Source organism: Pygocentrus nattereri, chromosome 20 (assembly GCF_015220715.1).
Source record: "Pygocentrus nattereri isolate fPygNat1 chromosome 20, fPygNat1.pri, whole genome shotgun sequence".
NCBI lineage: Eukaryota > Metazoa > Chordata > Actinopteri > Characiformes > Serrasalmidae > Pygocentrus > Pygocentrus nattereri.
The window spans coordinates 29628964-29655256 of NC_051230.1; the positions used below are offsets into that span (position 1 = coordinate 29628964).

The 26293-nt window shown below is 40.9% G+C and overlaps 2 protein-coding genes and 1 pseudogene across 3 annotated transcripts in view; 2 read left to right on the plus strand and 1 right to left on the minus strand.

The window, feature by feature from the left end:
- The window catches only part of LOC119261799 (prominin-2-like), a 29132-nt gene extending 26749 nt beyond the window's left edge, over positions 1–2383 (minus strand). The window contains exons 1-2 of one of the 2 annotated variants that reach the window (XM_037531534.1): positions 2276–2383; positions 301–547 (exon numbers count right to left, since the gene is read on the minus strand). In XM_037531534.1, the coding sequence (XP_037387431.1) occupies positions 301–526 (226 nt within the window). In that variant the 5' untranslated portion in view covers positions 527–547; positions 2276–2383. Of the gene's footprint in view, positions 1–300; positions 548–727; positions 763–2275 lie in introns of those variants that run through there. The other variant, XM_037531535.1, reaches the window with a different exon arrangement.
- A 1251-nt stretch (positions 2384–3634) lies between these two features.
- On the plus strand, positions 3635–21026 carry tmem150aa (transmembrane protein 150Aa). Its single transcript, XM_017709702.2, has 8 exons — positions 3635–3713; positions 7918–8194; positions 8949–8996; positions 9076–9162; positions 9904–9971; positions 10524–10651; positions 12407–12584; positions 14872–21026. Exons 2-8 carry the CDS (start codon positions 8130–8132, stop codon positions 15168–15170), a joined length of 873 nt encoding a protein of 290 aa, XP_017565191.1. The 5' UTR covers positions 3635–3713; positions 7918–8129; the 3' UTR covers positions 15171–21026.
- LOC108434508 lies at positions 15193–25171 on the plus strand (annotated as a pseudogene).
- Positions 25172–26293: the final 1122 nt, after the last annotated feature.

Here is a 26293-nt window from a genome sequence, read left to right on the forward strand (position 1 = left end):
AGTTTCAGGGTGTTAGCAGTCTTCTTATAGAATAGGCCATCTTTGTGGAGAGCAACAACTCTATTTCTCACATGACACCAGGGAGGGACAACATCACAATTGGGCACAATTTGGACATGTTCACTGTGAGATGGACTCACTTGTGTTGCCAGCTATTTAGACATTAATGGCTGTGTGTTGAGTTCTTTTCAGAGACTACACTGCCATACAAACTGTACACTGACTACTTTAAGTTATGCTCAAGTTTCATTTCTATATATATAACTTTGTTTGAGTTACTTTGTCAAAATCATAACCTACCTAAGGGAAACCCATATGGTTGCACGGCCAGCAGGAACAGTCGAGCAAAGTTATAGAGAGGCTCCAGAGAGCCAGCTGAGTTCTTGATGGGGGAGGCTGGAGCCTGAATGAGATTCAGCTGGTACTCAGGGTCAACGGCATCAGGGAGGCATTCGGTCAGAGCTGTGCTGGACAAAACAGCCAGCCACAGCAAAACCAGTGCTGTCCTACTGCTCAGGGCAAGCATCGTGACTGATCCAGAGAGATCCTAATAAGAGAGGAAGCTGTGTAAACTGAAGGAAGTTCATACTGAGTATGTGTCCATTTTACAGGACAGTTTGGTGAGAAATCAAATGTACAACACAAATGAAGTCGACCAGTTAAGAAGTGTTTGTTGTCTGAAGTTTAGCGTTGTGCTAATTGCAGGCCTAAATCATCACACTCTTACCTCAAACCATGTGGAGTTGTTCAGTATCTCTAATAGACTTGCTAATGTGGTTTCTGACACTGTATAACACACTGTGATCTATAAACGTAGACAAAAGTATGTTAGCATAGCTAAAACAGTGGTAGCAGATAATGAAGGCTCAATTTTCATTGTTTTTTTGGCTTCCACTGTCTGTTAGCTACATTATCCTCGTAGCTCCAGTCTTCTTTGTTTGTTTGTTCATATTGTGACTTCACGTTTTTGGACAAAGGGTGGATGAAGGAGCTTGTAAGTCACATGCTAAGCTCCCTGCTAGAAAAACTAGCATAGATCAGCGTGGATGGTGTTTTGGATGCTGGTATGCTGCTCAATCAGCCAAATGCTGGTTTTTAAACTCAAATTCAGTGCTTTTCACTAACTTTTAAGACCTCAGGAAAGAAAAAAAACACCATTTCTTAACTTAAATTTGGCATCTATTAATGTTTCTTACATTCAAACAGTGGTCAGTGCCTGATCACATTCTCGGCTGGATTTCTGGTTGGTGGACTATTCTAATGTAGTCTACAATATAGTGTGACTCTTTGTGAACTAAATACCTCAAATAATAGCGAAAAAGACATTTTTAGACACGTTATGACCTGGAGGAAAATGGTATTTAGGCTAATCTGAAAAAGCTGAGCTGAACCTGATATTGTGACACTTCTATTTGTAATAAAATACGGTGCTACTTTTCGTGGCGGAAGGAATCGCTTACATTAAAGCACATTTGAGGCAATAAATGGGGCTTCTTTGCTTTACTGTTTCCTTTATTTTGCACAAGCAGTTAAAACACTCAAAGCTGTGTGCTATGGCTGTTTATAACTTTCCTTATTATTATTCATTATTTTAATGAATTATTTGTGACTTATTCCCTTGTTCTGTTGCTTAAAGGGGAATTTTCAAATGTTCTGCATAATTCAGTAGTTGAGACATAAAGTCATTCAGAGTGGTTTGGTGTGAAATGGGGGTCACAATGTGTACAACACAATTATAGCCATTTTATTTACTATCCAAAAACCACCAATGGTCCTACAGAGGTGAGGGCTGTAAATTGGACAAAATTAGTTTTCTTTGGCGACTCTTTTGCCTCACAACACCCTGCATGTATCCCTCCACTATGATTTGCATCTAAAATACACTTTTAAAGACCGACTTTATCTCAGAACTATTGTAATGTCGCTCCGTACAGCTTTTAGAAGTGGACGTCTGGTTCCTATTACCACCACTGGGAACAATTCCGACTCGCTAAGCTCCTCTAGAGCGGAGCATTTGACACCAAGCCACTCTGAACGACACTGTTTACATCTCAACCATTTATTTATGCAGACTTTTTCGAACATTTGGCGGAATTTCCCTAATATACAAGCACCCATCACTTTTTATGCAGTGCATTTGAAGCCATGTTAAACTATACAGTAGTTACTACAGAAGACAGTATATGATACAATGCAATACTAATTGTTTCGTTTTATATTGTTTTCATTTCTCTATTATAAATTATGATCATAAATGGTGTAAAATAAATCCTACCGTTCACTGCCTGTGCACTTTTCATCAGTGTCGACGTGTTTCTCTGTCCCATGCGCTGCTGAATGAACTTTGTGAAAGAATGCTTGCAGAATGTAAACCAGTTTTGTGAGCTTGTCTGTGTGAAGTAAGTCGCACGATGATGTGAGGATTAATTGACGATGACACAGCCCAAATGCCCTTGACCCGCACCCTGGTGTTTCCGCTAAACTTGCCAGTTTCCTGGATTAGCTTCTATTTTCATGGCCTATTGTTATCTCTTCAAAATCTAGTATGAAGGATACAACTAAAGAGGAATCCCACCAACATTTTAAAATTCACATATCATTAACAGGATGTAAAAGCCATGCGAATAGGCTTCATGTCAAATGCTTCAATTTTGAGTAACCTAACTCACAATTATTCATCCTGTTCTTCAGTGGTCAGGACCCCTTATGACCACCACACAGCAGGTATTATTTGAGTGGTGAGTCATTCTCAGCACTGCAGTGACACTGACGTGGTGGTGGTGTGTTAGTGTGCATTGTGCTGGTCTGAGTGGATCAGACACAGCGGTGCTGCTGGAGTTTTTATATACCTCAGTGTCACTGCTGGACTGAGAATAGTCCACCAACCAAAAATATCCAGCCAACAGCATCCTGTGACCACACGACTAGAGGATGACCAACACAAACTGTGCAGCAGCAGATGAGCTGTCGTCTCTGACTTTACATCTACAAGGTGGACCGACCAGGTAGGAGTGTCTAATAGAGTGGACAGTGAGTGGACACAGTGTTTAAAAACTCCAGCAGCACCGCTGTGTCGGATCCACTCGAACAAGCGCAACACACACTAACACACCACCACCACATCAGTGTTGCTGCAGTGCTGAGAATGATCCACCGCCCAAATAGTACCTGCTCTGTGGTGGTCCTGTGGGGGTCCTGAGCACTGAAGAACAGGGTAACAGAGTATCAGAGAAACAGATGGACTACAGTCTGTAACTGTAGAACTACAGAGTGCAGCTATACAGTAAGAGGAGCTGATAAAATGGACAGTGAGCGTAGAAACGAGGAGGTGGTCTTAATGAAGGAGCTGATCAGTGTAAAATTATGTTTGTTTACTTTCATCACTTGAAACAATGAAGATCAGACCTAATTTTAAGAAAAAAACAGACATTTTCAGAGGGCTCAAAACTTTTATTTTCTTCTTCTCACAGCTGGAACCTCAGTCTGTTGCACTTCTTCATTCACCGAAATCGACCGCAGAAAAACGGGGCTTGTGGGTAGTGTAGTACTTCCCTTTATGGAAACAGATTTCATTGAGCGGCGACGGCGGCGCCCGAGAACTACAATGACCGTGAGGGAAAGCAACACGGACGCAGCTAACGTTAGCCCGCTACCTTAAAGCGACACCGACGAGGTTATTTTAGGTTGGTGGCCGAGGAAAAACGGAATATAAGGTATGTTTCTAAAACTGTCATTTAATAGATCTTTAACGGACCGCATTTAGCTCCAATGGAGTGGCGAACTGGCTGTAGTTAGCGAGCTTCCGCTGCATTTAACTAGCATAGCATCGTGCTTCGTTAGCATTAGCTGTTAGCTGAATCACTCTTTACAGCCTGATGTTTAGAAACCTCCAACGAACAAATTCGCTCCAGACGAGGTTAATTTGCTAATTTAACAGCCGAAGAGGTGCGGAAAGTGTCTGAACACGCTGAACGACTGAAAAAAAATCCTGAACAAAGTAGATAAACCGGCGGTTTAATTAAATTATAAGCCAAACAGGCCCTTCTAACTAGATAAACTTAACGCTTTAGCTCCGCTTATTAAGCTCATAACAGCGAGTCAACCGTCAGACCCGTTACTCAAAAATAACAGTGCGAAATTCAGCCCTCCGTGAACCCGAATGTGAGGGGTGTTGATGCTGCCACTACTCAACATATTTGACGTGCTAAAGTTTCTTCTGTCCAATGTAATTAATCCTTTTCCACTAAAATGAATCCCTGTATTTCAGCCTTATCCCCGTAGCTACACCACGGTCCCATCAGACAGCCGCTTGGCCTCCTTTTACTCGAGAACATGAGTTTCTTCACTCAGATTCTTCGTATAGATGCACCGATATTGAAATCCAGAGGCGATGCTGATATGATAATTTTCATGTAAATATCTGTCAATGCTGATGGGTAAACGTTCTACTTGGATGAGCATTATAGAGGAATACAACACTTAACACCACAGCAACTGCAAAGCAACACCTTAGCAACCACCTGGGATACCACAGCAGTTGCCTCGCAACACCTCAGCAACCACCTGGGATGCCACAGCAATCGCCTTGCGACACTTTCGCACCCACCTTTGATACCACAACAATGACCTAGCACCACCTTAGCAACCACCTGGGATACCACAGCAACCGCCTAGCCATGCCAGGATCAGATTACACAATATTTTTGTCTTTCACGATGGTCACTGTGTCAGATTACGCAATCATAGCACCATAAATTCTTGCCATGTCTTGGTCGTCAGGCTGGCAACGCTACAAGTTTCACGCCGACCAATCATCGTTCATGTTCGTGCACAAGTTAGTAGGTTGTTTGGGAGGAGAGTAAAGAAACTGTGAATCATAGCTACAGAAGCACTGTTAGATTTTGTGTTCCTAGAAAGTGATTGTGGACCCTGGATGTCCTGAAGAGGACAGTGTGGAATGTCTGTTGTTCAAAAGGAACTTGAGGCAGTGAATGTGTTAACATATCAAGAACGTTACGTTAATGTAGTTTCCAGGTTTGCTGAATGTAAACAGACGCTATAAACACTATTGTTCACTGTCATTTATCTTTTTGGATGTTGTCATGGTGCTTCCTTGAGGATACGTCAGAAAGGCAGGGGTATTGTTGCTGCAGCTCGAAGCTTCCACCAGATAACTGCAACATTATGTATGTGCGCCAGACAGCGCTCTGTCATCCTATTGGTGACCAAATTTTTGTTCAGGGTGTCATGGAGCATCCCAGACACTACTTTGCTGTTCGATTATGTCAGACTGAAAGACCTGTTCTTGGTTCCCGACACTGGAAATTTCAGGCTGAATTCATATAGCCTAAACCCAGTATTAGAAAGCACCTGGGGTTGCCTAGCAACGCATGAGCAACCATCTCTGATGCTATAGCAACTGCCTAGCAACACATTAGCAACCACCTGGGATACAATAGCAACATCTCTTAGCAACAACCTGGGATACCATGTCAACACACTAGCAACACTTTAGCCACACTGATGCTTTGATGTCTTTGACTGACCTTTCCAGGTCAACTAAAAAAGTTTGTTCATGAATTTTCCCTTTTTTAGTTTAGTATGATGGATGGATGGATGGATATTTCTGTTGTAACAAAGGCATTTGTGAGTTAGGTGCAGAGCTATGAGCACTGATTTTTACCCTATTTTTCCTCATGAGGGACTTGAGAATGAGATGAATCAGGATGGGCTAAGAATGGGTTAATGCTAATCTCTTGCATGGTGTACAGGCATCTTATCGTGGTCTCTACTACTTGCTGCTGGTGGTTTGCTAGTGTTTAGCTTCATTCTGTGCTTTAATTATGGAATTTAGTAAGTTTTATTGAATATTTGGTAGCTGTGTATTGTGAACATAGCCCCTGTGCACGAAGCGAGCTCCATAAAGACATAGTTTGATGAGTTTGGTGTGGAGGAACTCCAGTGGCCTGCACAGAATCTGTCCTGACACCCTTTGGGATGAACTGAAATGTCGGTTATAAGCCTGACCTTCTTGTCCATCATCAGTACCTGACCTCCCAAATGCTCTTTTGACTGAATGGGTGTAATGAGATGTCCAACAAGCTTATATAAGTGTGATGGTCAGGTGTCCACATACTTTTGGCCCAATAGTGTATGTACAGTGTGCTGCATATTTGAAGTTGAGTAGGTTTTGGTTTCAGTGAGGTCGTAATCTCTACAGCTCTGGAAAACTGAAAACATTTTACCATCACAAAAGAGCTGATAATCACTTTAATTATCATAGTTTTCTTTAATGATTAAATATCGCAATCAGGAAAAGGCTGAAAAAGTGGCTCCCTGCTATATATAGTGCACTGTTCTGTTTCATGTTGAGCTCTAACTGTAGCAGGAAATGCTAAATCATGTAGTGCTGGGAATCTGCAGGAACGGGTCAGGGAAGCTATATTAGGTCGCGGTGTCCACTACCGCATACTCGACAGCCCAGTTTAGACAAAGGGAGCGAGCCGGTATAACATGATTTTTGTTGTGTTTTTCTTCCACACTCCTGAGGTATTCAGCTGCACAGAGAACCTCAGAGCTCAGCTATTTCTATACTGTGAAAGTGTTTCTCGACTGACAGGTTTTTCTGTTGCTGTCGTTACAGCTGCTTTGTGTTTGATGGGCTGCTCTGATTTTTAAGTTCATAACCAGAGAAAAATGAAAATTAAACTCGGAAAAAGTTTAATGTACTGTAGTTGATTTACTTCTAAAAGGCTCTTGTAGCTAACAAGTACTGGAAGCATGGAATCATGCTAACTGCATGTCCTGCTGCTGAGAGCTGATTGGTTAGTGTTACTGCTGCTGAGAGCTGATTGGTTAGCGTTACTGCTACTGAGAGCTGATTGGTTAGAGTTACTGCTGCTGAGAGCTGATTGGTTAGCGTTACTGTTGCTGAGTGCTGATTGGTTAGTGTTACTGCTACTGAGAGCTGATTGGTTAGCGTTACTGCTACTGAGAGCTGATTGGTTAGTGTTACTGCTACTGAGAGCTGATTGGTTAGTGTTACTGCTACTGAGAGCTGATTGGTCAGTGTTACTGCTACTGAGAGCTGATTGGTTAGAGTTACTGCTACTGAGAGCTGATTGGTTAGCGTTACTGCTGCTGAGAGCTGATTGGTTAGCGTTACTGCTGCTGAGAGCCGATTGGTTAGTGTTACTGCTACTGAGTGCTGATTGGTTAGCGTTACTGCTACTGAGAGCTGATTGGTTAGTGTTACTGCTACTGAGCACAGATTGGTTAGCGTTACTGCTACTGAGAGCTGATTGGTTAGCGTTACTGCTACTGAGAGCTGATTGGTTAGTGTTACTGCTACTGAGAGCTGATTGGTTAGCGTTACTGCTACTGAGAGCTGATTGGTTAGCGTTACTGCTACTGAGAGCTGATTGGTTAGCGTTACTGCTACTGAGTGCTGATTGGTTAGCGTTACTGCTGCTGAGTGCTGATTGGTTAGTGTTACTGCTACTGAGAGCTAATTGGTTAGCGTTACTGCTACTGAGCGCTGATTGGTTAGTGTTACTGCTACTGAGCACTGATTGGTTAGCGTTACTGCTACTGAGAGCTGATTGGTTAGCGTTACTGCTACTGAGTGCTGATTGGTTAGCGTTACTGCTACTGAGTGCTGATTGGTTGGTGTTACTGCTACTGAGTGCTGATTGGTTGGTGCAATATTGTTTGCTGTTCTGTGTTTAGGTGCGCCCTCTAGCATTTGACAAGTCCAGAAGGCATATTGATATTAATATAAAATAGTATTTTAAGCTGTTACAGCCTTCAGGCATCAAACAAACTGATAAGCTGAGTAGAAAATTGTTCAAATTACGTGTTTTTACTAAACAATGATTTGAATCTTTGTTTATTCTTTGTGTATCTGTCCTCCCTCAGCTTTTGACGCTACACCACCTGTGCCTGGGCTTTGGCAGGGAGCAGAAAGCGCCGTGCCATTCCCCGTCCTCCTCTCATGTCCCTCCCCCGTGTGTCCTGGCCCGTCGGTGTCCCCTTGTCGCCCCCACTCTGTTTCCGTCTGTGCCCCCCTCTTCCACCCTGCGTCTTCCTACCCCTCATGCACAGGACGTCGCTGCCTCTGCGCCAGCTCAATGACTGCCTGGATTGTCCTGCCTGTCAGCCTGGCTGCCTTCTCCATCACTGGAATATGGATAGTGTGAGTAGAGGTGGATGATGGAGCCGACATGTAAAATTACAGCACAATATGATTTTCTGAGTATCGCTGCGCTCAGTTTTTTGGCCTTTTTAAGTTGTTTTGCTGGTGAAATTTGTCCTTTTAACCTTCTCTTCAAATTTTGAGGAACATTACCTGAATGTCTTGGAAATGTTTATAATAGCCTAATCATCTGCCCTTGAGTGTGAATGGAGACTCTGTTGAGCTATACTAGTTAAGTTACAGTAACAGCATGCTGCTCATGGTCATTATGAGTATGAGCTCGGTTAGCATGCTTGGCATCAGAATTGTAGTATGTATGGGATACCATAGTAATGGCCTAGCAACCCCTTGGGATAACATAGCAACACCATAGCAACCACCTGGGATTTTCTAGCAGCAGCTAGCCAGGGTGCTTTTAGAGGTCTGGTTCCCATCACCACCACTGTGAACAATTCTGACTGTAAGGCTTCTCTAAAACAGAGCATTTCACACCGAACTACTCTGACTGACTTTGTCTACATTTTAACAATTTAAATATGCAATTCAGTTTTGAAAAATCTGTGGAATTCCCCTTCAAGTTGGGGTTGGCATTGACTTCAGCACCTTTAACATTCAGTACTGGTGCTGTTCATTCATTTGTGCTCATGATGATATACGATAACAACATGGTTATGATGTAGATCCAGTCTCACATCATGTGTGCTGACTTCAGCTGTCAAATCTGCTTATATTGTGACAAACTTTGTTTCCATAGATACGCCATGGCTGTGATGAACCACCATGTGTGTCCTGTGGAAAACTGGTAAGATTTCACATCTGTCATGATTGAGTTTTTACTGCTTGATGACTGCAAGGTTGTCATGGATGTTCTTGTCCCGAAGGTCCTACAACGTGACGTGTTCAGAAGAGACGGCCAAACCAGGCTTCCCCAAAACGTGCTGCACCATTCAGGACATCCCGCTCATCAGGTAACACTTGCAAAAAAAGAGAACTGATGTACACTGTTAGAAATGAAGGTTCTGTGCAAGTACATTTTACATTCATCAAGCTCCAAACCATGTAAATGTATCCTCAATGGCACAGCAGTGGTTTTAAGGTCTAATTGTGAACTTTAAAGGAGTTGTTTCCAGGTGAAAAGTATATATTTGTATATTTTCATAATCTTATGTTTAAAAACAGAACAATACAATAAAAAGCTAGCATATGTGTTTACTTGAGAGCCAAACTAAAGTGTGCATGGCAGATAATGCAAAACATCCCTTGTTCTTTGTCGTAGCAGATTCATCTATCCAAGTGGGAATACATTGTCGTGATAAGAACCAAATGTCTGAAGAACTTGAAGCATCTATAAGCTCCCTTACAGAAAGTTATTACATGAAATGGTCATGATTGCACTGTCTGATGTCTGGACATTGTTTTAGAATTGTTTTGAAGTAAGATTTTGGTGTAAAATGTATTTGTCATCAACCATAGATGTATAAACTCAGAAGGCATGTAGGTTCCTTGGTGTTTTTTGGATAGTAAATAAAATGCCCGTATTTGTGTTGTAGTCATGGTGGCCCCTGGTTTCCATCACCACCACTGTAAAGAAATCAAAGTCAACCATTTCACATCAAACCACTCTGAATCACTCTACATCATCTCTTTAAGATAGACATCATTGAGTTTCAGTGTTAAATGTTGTGTATATTTTTTGGCTTCTGTTGCAGTAAATGTGGCTCCTTCCCACCAGAGAGTTGCCTGTTCAGCCTCATCGGGAACGTGGGAGCCTTCATGGGTAAGACTGCAGTCAGAGACGTTATAAGGAAGGAGACGGGTCACTGTTGGAAAGTGAAAGTGAAAGCTTGTAAAGCTCAGTATGGCATCTGTTTATCTGTTCATCAATAAGCCTTTAGATTGAAGTTAAGCTTCTGTCTTGGAGAGATAGGAGACTGGAAATAACTGTCTGGTGGCGTTGCCAAGATGACCAACGAGTAGACAGGCTTTCCTGTAAGGACTTTGTCATCTCGCTGCAGTGTATAGCTGCATGTGTGTTACAGTGCCGTTCTTAACCCTATTATAAATAAATAAAATACATTTTCAGGGTCACCTGGCAGCAGTAAATACATGCTTAACCTTCCATGTTCAATATTTTCTTCATAACATATTTCTTTATAACATGGTGGCCCTCAGGTGAATAATAAAATAGGATCTGGGCTCCTGTCCTATTTCTTTATGCTTATGATTTTTTTTTATCTTTATATTTCATTTACTGTATTGTCCTTGTGTATATGATATAACTAATCACTTATGTCTTTCTGTGTCTCTCTCTCTTTGTCTCTCGCTGTAGTGGTGATGGTGTGTCTTTTGCGTTATGCTCAGATTATCGAGCACAATCATCACTGTTGGACCAACACCAGCGGCCTGGTGTCAGGCTTCAGTAACGCAGTGGGTCTGGTCATGGTGGGAAACTTCCAGGTCAGTCTCTGCAGCAATAAAGCTTGCATTTTTGTCACATTGACCTCTTCTCCTCTGGTGGGCTGAACGGTTCTGAGCACTGTTCTTTTCCATATGAACACGGTTCAACACAGAACACTTAAAAATGTTCAAGGGTTTTTTTTTTGGGCACAGTTATCTAACCATAACTGGGGCCAAAGAGCAGTTTGCTGGGATGATGTAACTGTTTGTTGATTGGTTCTATGCTTATGTCGATATTGTGCCACAGCATCATGCTGTGTGTTTTCAAACCCAAAAACAATCAAATAAGTGAAGTTCACTTATAAGGACACCGATAAATGAAAGCAGTGCCTGATTTTAGATTCACCATGCAATAAACGAAGTGTCTGGTGTTGGAGGTACAGAAAGGTGAAATTTAAACTGTTCTGTGGAGTTTGGAGCTGTAGTGCAAACACTTTTGAACTTGAGTTATAGGAGTTTAAAATGATGCCTCATTTACGTCCATGACGTTAGTGAGCATGAACAGCCAATGAGCTGCGCCTCTCGCCAACCAATCAGCAGCACTCAGTCATGGTAATGTTAGCATCATGCTGCCCAAACCCATTTGCTGTAGAAAAAAGGAAACATACAGGTCAGTTTTCTTTGCTTTGTATACTTTTACTCTCTGAAATGAAAGAAAAGTTGTGGGCAAGTGAATAGAAACTATTTTCATGTTTCATTTTTGGCCATTGAGCTGAATTTTCTCCCATTTGTTGAAGACTTGCTTGTGGGTACCCTCTGGCATTTTGCAGTCAGTGTTTTTGATATAATGGGGGAAATAGGAAGTGGCCAGGCACCTCATAAACCGGCCCTGGATCTACTGTTATTCCGACAGCCTCAGGCATCAAATATAGTGAATATTTGCAAAAAACAAAGTTTTTTTTAAAATGTTTGAACATTAAATATCTTGTCTTTGTATTGTATTCAATTGAATATAGGTTGAAAAGCATTAGCAAATCATCGTATTTTGTTTTTATTTATGTTTTACACAACGTCCCAACTTCATTGGTATTGGGGTTGTACAAGACAGCTTGGCTGTCATTATATCGCCCCTTGTTGTTACACTCACAATGCAGCTCGCGTTGTGTTATTAAATGTGACGTAACACATTTTTGATTGCAACTACGTGCAAAACCTTGTCCGCGTGGCTCGAAACCTCTGCGTTCACATCCTTGTGTGAAGTATGTTTCGGCTGTTAGCGGCACAACAGATGGAAAAAGAAACCATAACTGGCCTCATGAGTCCAGAGCACCATTTGGCTTGACCATGGAAAAGAGGCCATTGATTCCCAGTTAATGTCATAAATTATTAATGCTACTAATTTTAAGCATTTTCTTTTGCTTTATCTTACAAATCATGCATAGCATCCATGATTGTAGCCCCCTCATTTGGAACCGCTGACTGAACAGCGGTCATTCTACCAAACTCATCTAAAATTCAGAACAGCTCAAAACATGTTTCAGAGCCTTTACTGACTTTGCGTGACCATAACTTTAATTATGCATTTTGCATTATTAAAATAAATGATTCAGCGTGATTTCATTTCATCCACACCAAACTGTAATATTTTTCATTAAAACACAGGTTCATGTATTCATACATTAGCGTACATAAGAAAATGCATTATATGGACTCTTTACTCTGGATCCAGGATAGCAATCTGTGACTGGTTTGTCATTGACCTAATATCGGCATATCTGACTGTAAACAGCGCTGTCCCTTTTGTCCTGTGAGCAGGTGGACCACGCTAAGACCCTTCACTACGTGGGAGCGGGTGTGGCGTTTCCTGCTGGTATGGTGTTCGTGTGCCTGCAGTGTGTGTTGACCTACCGGGTGGCCGTCACTGCCCTCGACTACTGGATGGCCCATGTTCGGGTTGCTCTCGCTGCTGGATCCCTGGTGTCTCTCGTCCTCAGTATCCTTCTAAAACTGAGATCTTGAACTGATCTAAATCTAATTTAGACTTTTTTTCCACTCATTCAGAGTGTAATTGATCAACTTTGGGCATGTTTTATGCCAGAACTTTGCTCTATAGAAATGAGCAAGAGGACATTGGATAGCTAAAGGCAGTAGTAGCAGCCATTTTTATAGCTAACAGTATGTTATACAGGGGCAGGTGTTCAGTGATTTAGAGAAGGTTGGGTTTCTGAAGGCTGAAGAACATGAAGGCTGAAGAACATGAGCTTTTTTTTTTTCTTATGGGTCCACAACCGTGAGCAAAAAAACAACAAAAAAAGTGTCTCAGTCTGTAAAAATGATGTAGATCGCAGGATTAAATATAACTCAAAAGCTGATAAAATTTCCAGTTTTGAGTTTTCCACCCTCTTCATTACTTCCAGCTACATTTAAATAAGTAGAGGAACTCCATCTTTTCTAGGACTTTTGGCCTCTGTTTGGCCGGTGTTATTGAAATATCAAATTTCAGAAGTCAGACACCACCCTTCATTCATTTAGATTCCAGTAAAAAAAGTTCAAGTTAAGATTAGAGAAGAGAAGATTAGATAAGCTGATCCACTTGGTTAAGGAAGGTCGAAGTTAAAGTAAAAATAAATAGAAAAGAATTGAATGTGTTTGGAATGGCTTGGACTGTGAGAAGTACAAAAAACAACCAACTTCTAAGACTGAACTTTGAAGGTGTGAAAAAATATAATCGCAGATTTCGTTGAAAAACAAAGTGAATATCCTGACAAGAATAGAAGCTGTAAGAGAGGTGAAGAGTCGACACACTAAATACTGAAAACGATTATATTATGTACAGTTTCTGTTAAAGGCATGTTTTCGGGTTTTGTTCCCGACATCGAACAGTGAATAACTTGTAATTAATGGCCATTTTGACTGGAAAGTAAATAAACAAAGGGTGGTCTTGGAGTCCTGGACAGTGCAGTACATGTAATTAAAACCTGATAAAATACTTGTTATAATCATTTTTGTGATTGTAACCTTGAAGTTTATGCTGAGTAGAAACAGGGACAGCAGAAGCGACTTTAGTTGGTAACTGTGGAAGAAGAGAAGATGCTAATGGGTGGGAGTAGATGGATAATTAACCAGTCTGTCCATGAATAAAGCATGAGTTTTCTTCTTGGCATGGAGCCTTCAGAGAGCAGCTGCACATACTGAGGTTCATGATGGCAGCTCTGATAGTAGGTGCTGTGAGCAACAGTTCATATATATGCAGAATTGTCTTTTGAGGGTAGTTTGTAGATGGCAGTAATTTTATTGCAGTAAAAGGATTCACATTATTATTCATAATTAATTGAGGCATGTTTAGGCCTTTTTAAAGCATCCGTTTGGCAATAAACCAGGTTTACACAGTTTCCTCCCTTTCACCAAAATGTAGTGAGTGAGCCAAGACCACCATGTTCGGTGTCTATGGTTTACTTCTTCCTTGCACTGATTCTATGAGGCTAATGTGTCTAATAAGTAACAGAAGCTTTGAACACCACACAGTGGCCATTACTATTTTCATGACAGTCAGATCTTCCAGTTGGTTCTTGGCAGTGATATAGGGGGTTTTGCTTTGCATACCTGACCAGTTTAAGAGGAGTTTTCTCCTGAGATCTTCTCTTGACTTCAACAGTTGCAATTCCATTTCTTAATGGCATTTTGGACAGTAAAATTATAAGCAGGATAGTGTTCCATAGCTTTGCAGGCTACCTTTCCTTTTAGTTCCTCACTCAACTGCTCAAATTAGCTCATGGGTGTAGGCACAGCATCTTGCTTTAAGGCCTAATGAGTGAGTGAAAAAAGCTCTAGAATCGGGGGGGGGTAACCCTACTTGAGCAACTAAAAGAGTGACCAAGCTTATCTACACACCACATTTTGTTGTTTTTTCTCCCAACATTTTAAATTCAGAAGATGAACCAGAATTGTGCATTGGAATTCAGACATATTTAAGTTCCATGCAGATGTTGTCTTTTCACATACAAAATCAGCAAGATGTGTAGTTTGACCAGAGGGTGTCCAGACTGTTGCATACAGCTGTGTGATTTGTTGCTACACTATAAGTCCACTTATTAGACTGAAAGTACATTTCTCTATTTTGATGGTCCACTTTTTTGCTCTACCCTGTGTGTTGCAAATTAGGTTGGAGCGAAAATGTGGACCATCTGGGGGTCTCTTAGGACTGTTTTAATAACACCTGGATTAGGCTTGCCTATTAGATCAGCATTTCTGCTGTTACATTCCATAACTGCTGACTTCAGGTGGCATCTTCTTTATCCACGAAAGCTTCGTCCTGCAGCACGCCGCGGCCATCTGCGAGTGGGTCTTCACTGTGGTCATCCTTGTCTTCTACGGAACTTTCACCTACGAGTTTGGCACCGTCACCAGCGAGACCATGATGGCCGGCCTCCAGAGAAACCTCCCCCACGGGTCCAGCGTCATGCTCAGGGGTGGGTCTGGAGGCCTCGGGGGAGGAGCTTCAAAGGGTCTGAAGTCACCCGGAGGGAGCAGCACCTCAACACATTTAAATTGCACACCAGAGAGCATAGCTATGCTTTAGAATCACAAAGACTGCCTGAAAAGTTGCTGAGTGACAAGACAAACCCACAGAGGATGAAAAAGCAGTGTTTACTGTTTCCGGTATCCGAGTAGACCTGCATTGCACGGGTTGGTGTACCGATCTTACACTCAGAATCCAGTTTTTGGCCCTGGGTTTTGTAATCACTGGTAGTTACTTTGTGTTACAGAACAGGGATTCTCAACTCCATTCTTGGGTACCCTCTGCTCTGGTCTCAGTTTTCTCTCCTCCAGTATACCTGATCCAGCACATGAAGGAGTCAATACTTGGTAGCTATTCAGCATTTTTTGTTTTGAGTACCAGTAATTACAAAATCCGAGACCAGAAACTAGATTCGGGGTCCAGAGTTGAATACTTGAGAATACCTGTGGGATGGTGGTTGCACAGTCCTGATCTCGTAACGAGAATACACGTCTTGGGACAATCTGTTAAACTTTTGGTGCTGGATCACGGTGCTAACAAGGGTACCACCCCTCCAAACACCGCCCAACAATTCTTGTATTCCATGCTCTGGAGTTCAATTGATTACATAAGTAAAACAGTCTAGCTAGCAAATCAGTATTGTGAGTTAACAGAGGTAGTGTATTTTTTAAGACATGTCAAATGATGTTTTGCCGTGGGCTACATCCATGGGCTAACAACAGTCTTGTTGTCCATTGGACGGTGTTGTTGAGCACACCATCAACTCTTACCCTTCTTGGGTGTTGCATATTAGGTTGGTTTAGTAGTTTCACTGTTTGTTCCTACCCTAATAACTCTATGTTCCCTCCCACATTTAGCCCAAAAGTTCTCATGCCTGTCCCTAAACGTTCTCATTACAAGATCACTTCTGGCTCCACAAGACTGATGTTTGCATTGCTCTAGGTGAGTTATGATTTAGAAGGGAAACCACTATTGCAGCGCAGGGGTAACCCAGGACTACAGTGCATATGTTGGCCTAACTTGAGGCGGGTAAGTCAACAACCACCCTTTTCACAAAATAGTTTGGCGATCAATTAAATTTACGCAGTTGCCCCACCTTACCTTGAATGTAATCAATCAGCCAGGATTCACTCACAAATGGACTTCCATGTGTGGTTTCTGACGCTGTGTGATGCTGTTATCTATAAACATGGACAAAAGTCTAGTCTTCATGACCATGGTTGCCGTTTTTAGCCATGCTAGCATATGTTTGTCCAACACAATGTTAGATGTCTTAGCTGTTTGATTACATTTGAGCTAAAGGGAAAATTTCGTAAATCTTTTTACACTAAACTATTTTTTCACTACTGCTATCTGCAGTTGCATTTGTTCCGTCAGGTCATTTCCACTTGGTCCAGGTTTGACTTCTCCACTGGTGTAATAGAGAGGTATGATATTCGGGCCAAAACGAAAACAATAGGTCATTTCATTCGGGATCAGGAAGCTTTTGGTCAAGATAGCTTAGCTTTGGCGAGTTTTTCGATGCACATAGTTTGTGAGGTTTGTTTGTTGCTGCCTGGATTGTAGAAACCGAAGGAATGGTGAGGGGGGTTGTTATGGTAAAAGGGGCGGTCCTTCGTTCTGCTGGAGTTTGTTACTGTTTGCCCCTTACTGTTAGACAATGAAGTATTTGCACGCTACACGATGAATGAATTAGAAATTAAGCATTTTTAGTGTTTTGTTTTATGGATCTACAGAGAGTATATTCTGAATGTGTGAGTAGCGCTCAGCTGTATTTAAGGATGTTACTGTATTAGTATGACTTGTGCACACGTATGAATTTGGCGAAACAATCTAAGAATAAGATAGAATGGGTTGCGTGAAACTGAGGAAAAACGTGTCTTGATACTAATCTTGCACATCTTTTCCTTTGGAATCATGGATAACCATTTTGTTTTGGTTATCATTGTTAACCATTGTTTTTCCACAGCGAATTATTAACATGCCTATCTTTATATCAATATATATATTTAATTCCCTATGCTATAGGTCATGATACACATTATTCACAGGCGTCCATATCTTTCCATGTCAGTGATTTTATTTATTTTTTTAACCCGTGAGGCTTCAGCAGTTACATCCACCATAAAGTGACTGCTGATCTTTCCTTGGTTTTAGGCTGGATTTGCATGGTGCATCTTCCATGTAACTTGCGTGAAACTTGCTTGAAACTGAATTTCACTTTGATTGCATAAAGTAAAAGCCTCATGTAACTCCTTTGAAACTTGTTTGAAACTCAACTGCAACAGTTGGAAATGTTTTAAGCTTCATGAAAAAAGCCAACAGCAAAGCTGAGAATGTGTCACATTAACAGATATCATTTCAAGAGACTGAGTTTTATTGATACATTATGGATGGTAAAATGAAATAGAGGTTTGGTTATTTATAAATAAATGTTGTATGCTTGTTGATAACCACTTAGCTTAACTAGCTCGGTAGCTAGCCAGCAAGCTAACACCTACCTTAATTCTACTTGGTTAAACGATTTGTTTAGACATCAGTAAATTAATTTGAACACATGTAATTGGGCTTGAATTCGATATTTCCCCAAATTATTTGTATTCCATTTCGCATGTGACTCAGACTCACTCGACCAATCACTGTTGTTTCTGATGCTGGAATGGCATCAACTAGGGCTGAATAATTTGAGGAAAATAGTTTAAACTGTTTAAACTGTTAATATTTCTATAATTTAAGGTTCAGGCCTGTTTATTTTTGCCAAGAAGGACAGAATATCCATCTTTTCTGGCTTGAGGCTTGACCTGTAGTATGCCAGTAATGTTGTTGTGATGTTTGGTTGCTTCTGATTGGTCTAATTTATCTACTGGCAATTCACTAGCTCTATGTCATTAGGTTAAATTGCCCACTCAAAATTTCAGACTTCATTTATGATCATGTAGGCTATAATTAAAAAATGACAGCTCTTTCTGGAAAATGATACTTTTTAAATTGCGATTTCAATATAAAAACAATTCGTTCAACTTTGGCGACAATCGAGATGACAAATCAGCTGTCTTCATCAAATAGGACTGTATCCAAAACCACGTACTACACATGCTACATTGCTGGTGTAGTTTTTTTTGACATATTTATTGAGTCTGGTCATATTTGAGTTTGGAATTTTTTGCAACATTAGCCCCCTGTGTGGATCTGTTTAGCTAGGTTTTTAGTTTTTGAAAAAGTGATATGAAAGATTTATTTCATATAGTGATAGAAAGACACAATGTAAAATAAATTTCGCATATTTTATACAGCCAGAAAGCTACGCTACTAGCTACTAGGCTAATGTTTCCCATATAGAAACTAGTTTCCTGTAACTGTTTCACGTAACTTCACGCAAAGTGTGGCTTGGTATGAAAAGTTTCACCGTATAAAGCCAGCCTTAAATTCATGCAAAGTTACGTTTTTAAGCCAACGTTACATTTTTGACTGATGGCCAGTTCTTGTTTTTCGTACATTTGTATTCTGTTGCCATGGTCCACCAAAGCAATTCTGCTTATTACATTTTGTATTGCAATGACTATGGCTTAGGATAGTGCTGTCAATGTGTAGTAGGAGGACACAGTAACTAGATAAACCTGAATGCCATTCTGGAAAATGGTGCCAAGGCGCTGTAGTGGTGATCTTTAAACAGATTTATGAACTTGAGAATTGTACTGGTGTCTAGGCTGGTTCCTGGGAAACCATGTATGAAAGGTCCGAGAGAGCTGCCGGGGGCCTTAATCTTCTGTTACTGCTGTTTCAGTGAGTTAGCATTTGTATTGGAGTGTTGAAGCTAACGTCAATCTGCCTGTAAAGTGGGGTCACTCATACACTGCCCATCAAGTTTGAAGACACCTTGGCTTCTTCTGAAATTCTACGTTTGTTTGTTTTCAGTTACACAAGAAAAAAGTTTTGTTAGCCAAAGCAGGTATATGCTAATGCTAATTATCTTTAAGAACCATGAGCTTCCTTGGTATGAAGAGTAGGTTTTGCCTGAATAGTGATTTTTAAAAAAAATTTTTTTTAAAATGAAAAATAGGCCAAAAGCACACTTTTGGTGGTGAGATGACAACAGAATGAGTGGCCTTTAGTTTTATTCACAAGCACGGTTGGCTCTGCTAAACAAAATAGCAACAGCTTTTGATGTAATCTGTTAAATGATTGAAAACAGACAAAGAACCCGTGCTTATTTGTGTTAAGAGCATTTCAAAGCAAGGCTTCCTCAGACATTTGATGGGTATTGCATGCACCCCAGTGGTTCTTACATTCACGCTTTGTTTTGGAGGTTTGGTCTGTTATTTGTAGTTGAGTATTTAACTGCACCCTCTAGCGTCTTCTACCAAACATCACTGCGATAAGTTCCAGCCCAACAAGGATTGCGCTGTTTTGCTCCCCAAAGCCTTTGACCTTTGACAGAGGTTAGGCTTCATTACACGCTTCGTTGTCCCAAATGGCTTGTTTACATTCTGTGCTAAAAAATGTGAGTATTTGAATATGTATTTACCACCAAACCAGGCCAAATCTGGCCTTAACGGCTGATGGTACATTTGATCAAATTCAAAAACTGTAAATTGTTACTCCGCACTGTATAGACTTAGACACCACTGGACATTCAAAATATGGGTGGGCAATATGACTTTGATGTCACAATACTTTTTGGTACTTTTCACTTTCAGAGAAATCATAGATACATCGTCGTGTTGATTCAACAATAGTGGCCAAAAATGTGGCTTACATTAATATTGTTGTGTTTTGATTTTCAGTTTAGTAGTGCATTTCATTATTTCATTCATTCTCCTGATTGAATGCACTAGCAGCAAGCTAACATACTACCAACAAAGTAGTAGCAATACGATACAACATAATGCATCGTGTTTTGGGTTCCGATACTCATTTTTTATATTAATTTTCATTAATAATTTTTTTTTTGTACAATCATTTTTTAATGAAATTTTACATGCACTGCACAGCACTACCTCCAATTAGACAGAACTAGTTGTCAGGAATCAAATTCCATAGCAAATTCCATATCGACCATCCCTAATTCAAACCAAATATTTAGACAGTAGCTACCACAAACTTTTTTGATTTTTTTAATGCTTTTCCACCAGAGTGCAATACAGCACAGTGCACTAACAGATCTGTGATCACACATTTTGTCGTTATTTCCATTGCGAGAACCCATTAGGCTTATTCATCATTGATATAGAAACCTTACTTTGCATTTAATGCAGTTTTTCACAAGATTTATAGGTTGTAAACATGCAGTTTATAAAACCTACAGAAAAAACTACCAAACCATAGCAAGAACAGCCCAAATATAATAAGGACAAAACACACCAAGAGCTACTGATCCATACAAAGAATCAACTGAACCATGCCACGAGCTACCGAAAGATGGCAAGAACTCCCGAACCACACCAAGAACTTCTGAAAGATGGCAAGAACAAGCGAACTACACCAAGAACAATCATACTATACAAAGAATCAACCAAACCACACCAAGAAGCACCGAACCTTAGCAAGACCAGCTGAACTACACCAAAACCTTCCGAAGCATACAGTCAACCAAACTGCATCAAGATCAACCGAACTACATCATGGACAGCTCAACCATAGCAACAGTTGCCGAACCACAGCAAGCGCAACCATAGAATCAACCAAACCACACCAAGAACAGCAAACCCACACCAACAACTACCAAACCGTAGCAAAAAAAAAAGCTGTTCTTCATCAACAACTACCGAAGCATATTAAGAATCAACTGAACCTCACCAAGAACTGAACTATACAAAGAATCAACCAAACTATAGCAGCAACAGTGGAAGCTTACCAAGAACTACCGAACCATACAATCAATCAACTGACTGGACAAGAACAGCAAGAATAACCAAAGGTAGTTTACAGGTTTCTGCTTACAGAGCATGTTTATTTTCTCTGAATGAAGCAGGAACAGCTTGTAATCTGGTATTGTAACATAACCAGCCGTGCGGAAACGGGTTACTGGACTTCTGGTTCCGCAGATATTGGTTAAGAGGATGCTCACTCTAGTAGGAAGCGTGGCCCTGATGGTGTGCTGGTGGTTCACAAAACGTTCCTTTTTTATTTCGGAGCGACCTGCCTTACCACACCATGATAGGGTCGTCAGTTGGCCATAGCTAGAGGGCATGTTGGGATGAGCGTATAATGCACACAGTATCACAATCCTAGTACTCATCGTGAACAATTTGACCACCCTTCTTGCCGCGGTATACCAAGTGAGTATGGGACCATCGATACACAGAATTGTCAGAACTCCTTGTGCCTTCACAGGTACTCGATCAGGGTACGGATGGTTCTGGATTCAGGTTAGTAACTGTACCAAGCTGCAGTGCACTGTCTGGTGGAAAATTGGTCATGACTAGGGCTGGGACCACTCGTGTCTCTTCACTGATCTATAAGTAGAAGGTAGTCTTTTTTTTTTTTTTTCTTGCCCTTGGCCTAACTTCTCTGCTCCGATCCGTCATCTGGGGTGCAGGTACAGGTAAAATGCATTCAGAACTGGATGCAAAAAATCGAAAAACTTGGACTTGGGCTTTGTCGCCTTCCTCTGTCGGAAACTGTAGTGTTAGACAAATAAGACTATTTTCATTATTTATCATTTCGTCCTGATTTACTTATCGTCCCAGCCGTAGCCACCGCTTGATCTTCAAACCAAACTTTTTAAGGTATCACCAGCTTTTAAGATATTGGTCTATGGTTTTTGGTCCAGGTCACAACCTGAAGGATGTAAACAAGTCTAGTGTTGTACCACCAATTGTTAGAGTATGCAGTATTTTTTTACAGTGTATTTCCATCTACCTCTGGACCTCTGAAGCTCAATAGGGTTTGAAAGATATCAATGGACATCATGCCAAAGCCAGAGACTGGTGAACGCTTTTTGAATCTTGTTGGGCTGGAAAGCTTCTTTATGGTGAAGTACCACCAGATATGAAGAGCAAAAGGATTCTGTAAAGATATAAGCCGAAAGTTTTAATTGCAAACCAATATTTTTGTCTGTAATTGTATTGCGCCTCAACACAAAGCCTTGCATCTGCTGTAAAAGCAACTTGAATCTCCATCATATGTCTTGTTTAACCAAATTGCGAGGGAGTTTTTCCAGGTTGGTTAGAACCGGAGTTCCATTTATTCAAACGTCTCACATTTCTTTCAGAGCTTTGTTATTCTTCATTGTAGTAGCCAAACACACTCCGTTGCTCAGAGCTAAGAGCCTGCCAACTGATGTACTGAAAACTTGTAAGATGTAGGTGGTTAGAAGCCGTTTAGAAAAGTCACGATGGGTGGAATTGTTTCACGCTGGCTGACAGCGTGATGGGAGGGAACTTTATTTTTGTGATGTATTTTCTGCCTGTAAGTTTATCTCCGAACAGGAGTTATTTTTCTGATGCCTTTAAAAAGATACAGAAATATTTTTTATCAGCACGATTGCGTCTCACGAGTACACGACAGAAGTGAGGTTCCAAAACACCACTACCGAAACAGAAAAAAAACAATGCAAAGAATATTTTTTATTTTATAAATCACTTATGTAAATAAGTAAGAGTTATGTATCATTTCAATGATTTTTCTTTTCTTTGATCAGAGATTTATATTAAATTACAGTTAAAAAAAAAGATAAATAAACAAGAATATGTTATATGTATTTGTGTGACCTTTTTTCCCCACATCATTGGAAATTCCACTGTAATTTTTGAAGGGAAGTCACTTCCATCAGCGACCTTTTGATAAACTTCCTCACTTATCAACTCAGTTTTCCTGTTTTGAACACTAAGGATGCTGATGGCATCTTTTATAGGGGACTCAGCAGGTTTTGATATGCTTAATACAGCAAAACAAACAAGTCGAGTTTGGTAGCTACTAGCTGTTCTCACTTGATTATTAGGCCGATGGTCATTTAAAGCACTGCAGCATGTATATTCACCCAATACATAATCATGATCTTTATTTTAGGTGCAACAAATTTTAGGTGCCTTGAAGTGCTAAATGGAAGTGATCTGTGTGCTGCATGTTTCATATGTTTCTCTCGTTGCTTTCCAGAAAACAGTGATAAGGCATTACACAAATGATTCAACAGATTTTGGCCTTTGTCCCAAGAAAATTTGTCACACAACTGTGCCTCTATCATGTGCAATGCATGAAGTCCCTTAGGCCTTGTAAACTGCTGCCATTGCTTAGCACTGTGATGGTTTTGATCACATTTAGTGTCTAAAAAGGTAAAATAACAATGAAATGAAAAACATTCTCTATTTTCAAGAAGCTGAGCACTAGAATCATCACGTCAAAAAACTGTAATCCATATGGTAGTTCCATATATTTATATTATACGTTATACAATCTTTCTTAATATGGTCTCATAAGAATATATGATGTGCCATAAAAGCAAACTTCACCGTTCCATGCAATCTATCATTTATTAAAGTTGGGACTTAAAAATAATTAAAATAGAAAATAATAAAACATTGTAACTAGGGATGTGGCAATACAATACTCAGTATCAGTATTGGTCTGTTACCAGCCAAAATCAGGGGATCGCTACAAGGACAAAAAAAAGGTTTAATCCAATGTGATCCATTAGCCTGAACCCCAGGGGTTGGCACTTTGCGGCTCCAGAGCTGAATTCGATTTTTAGGTAAAAATAAAATGATCCTCGTTTGCAGTAAAATAAAGCTCTGCTGATCGTTCAACACAGTTTTAGTAAATGGTCTTAAACAGTCTGGAGTTAATGTAGAACTGCTAATTCACCCTTTAACCCTGAAGATTGGCATGCAGACTGCTGGTCAGCATAGCAACGCAGACAACAATATCGCCTTGCTGGTAGCTACCAAAATGGCAAAGAGAAGCACAGTCTCGAGGACGTACCAAAAATGTCCCCACATAATCTCGAGGCCCTTCTCTCTTTTTGCTTTGCAGGAAAGATGCAGAAAGTGCAGATCTTCCATATGAGTATAGTGACGATTATGATGAAATCCATTCCAATCCATTCCAAGGAACCCGTGGCCCGAGTTGGATCCATTGCAGTTCCTTTATTGTTTTCCACTGTGGTCCTCCTCAGTCTTGTTGGTAACATACTGGTTCTTGTCATTCTTGGCCTCTACGAGAACCTCAGATCATTGACCAACATCTTCATCCTCAGCTTGGCTCTCTCCGACCTGATGTTCACTCTTGGGCTTCCACTTTGGTCGTCTCAGTACATCTGGGGCTGGACCATTGGTGATGCAGTGTGCAAAGGTGTCAACTTTGTCTTCTCAGCTGGATTTTACAGCAGCACTGTGTTTCTGATGTTGGTGACCATTCAGTGCTACATAGCAGTGGTCCACCCTCTGTCCGACTGGGAGAGAGGACAGCGGTTTGCAGCTGTTCCCATCCTTGCTTGGGTGGTGAGCTTTGGAGCCGCAATACCAGCCTTACTGTACAGTAAAGTCATGGGTTCCCCAGAAGACTCTAACATAGTCTACTGTGAGTTTAACAGCATGAAAACCACCGTTGACGTTACTTATGAACATTTTTTTTGCAAGTGCTTTTCTGGTAATGGGTTTTTGCTACATAAGAATTCTACAGACTGTCCTTGAGTCTCAAACAAGAAAGACACACAGGACTTCAAGACTCGTCTTCTGCATTGTGGTGGTGTTCTTTATCACCTGGGCTCCTTATAACATCATCATATTTCTAAAGACCTTCACTTACCATCAGATTGAACCTTTCGTAGAATGTTATGCCACCGATCGGTTGGAATATGCTTATTATGTCTGCAGACTGCTTGCCTTTTCCCACTGCTGTCTCAATACAATGGTTTATGTTACTGTTGATGAAAAATTCTGAAATCATTTGAAGATCCGTGTTCGTAAACTATTTTGTGAGCAAAGCGACATGGACACCCATCGGCCACGAAGTGCAGTTCAGGGTTCTCAGTGCTCCATTTGCTGATAAAGCTATGCAACTGTCAGACTGTGTAAATATGGGAGCATCTGAGTGTTATAAATGACCTGATGTACATTTTTACTGCAAGTGCAAAAAATCAATTAGCAGTTTTGAAGATTTTGAGGGGGTTAGAGAGCTACAAAGCAAACTGGAAGGTGGAGAAAACAATGACCAATGTCTATGACCAAGCTAGTTTCTTGTAATAAAGAAAATAGTATTAATGATAATACCTATAATAATGTCTGCAATAAACTAAATAATAAAATGAGAACTTATTATGAGAACTTCAGGGTGTAGCTGTATATACTGCATACATTTTCATTTTCTTGTGGGCATCTTTACTCCATAAGACACAGACCTTGTGAGATCAGATCACTCCGAATATTACAGAAGTACCAAACCACAGTGTACGAAGGAAGCAATAAAAGCGTGGCTGACCTGGGTCAAGAATACATGCCTCACTGAGCTTAGGTACTCCACCGTAAGGGTTCTAGTACAGGTAAGAGCACTGTTCTATGTTCCATCATCCCTTGTAGCAATGACTCAGTATGAAATAGCAGCCAGACATGAGTTGGCAATTTACACTGACAGGAACCAGTGTTGTGTAGGACCCCCTCTAGTCTGGTGAAATGTAACTTGACGTGGCATTGATTCCACAAGTGGACAGAAGATGCCTGTAGAGATGTTCAGGCACGCTGTCTAGACAGCCACCCACAGCTCTGTGGTGTTTGTAGGTGTAGGATCTCTGGGGCGAATGGACCCCTCCACCACATCCCATAAATGCTTGATTGGGGCGAACGTGCAGGCCACATTATTCATCTGAACTCATCAGAATGCTCCTCAAACCAGTGCTGGACAACTTGGGCCTGATGGCACGCTGCATTAATATATTGGAATATTCTATAATTGTGGAGATACATGAAGTCCATGAAGGGCTACAAATGGTCACCAAGCAATGAAACATACAGTGACGTGTTCAAGCGGACTAGTGGACCCAACCTCTGCCATGAGAACACACCCCACATCTGTATGGAATCAGTACCAGCCTGAACAGTGCCCTGTTGACAACCGGGGTCTGCGCTACACATGAACCCTACCATCAGCCTGATAGTACTGGTATGACTCATTGGACCATGCCACATGCTGCCAGTCCGCTACAGTCCAGTTAGCAACCTCACGAACCCAGGTGAGGTGATGTGTCCGGT

Bases quoted from the DNA above. Each gene is read 5' to 3' on its own strand.
- tmem150aa (XM_017709702.2), top strand. From the start codon at position 8,130: ATGACTGCCTGGATTGTCCTGCCTGTCAGCCTGGCTGCCTTCTCCATC. The intron at 9,163-9,903 runs GTAACACTTGCA...CTTCTGTTGCAG, and splicing joins CAGGACATCCCGCTCATCAG to TAAATGTGGCTCCTTCCCAC. The intron at 12,585-14,871 runs GTATCCTTCTAA...TGCTGACTTCAG, and splicing joins CCTGGTGTCTCTCGTCCTCA to GTGGCATCTTCTTTATCCAC.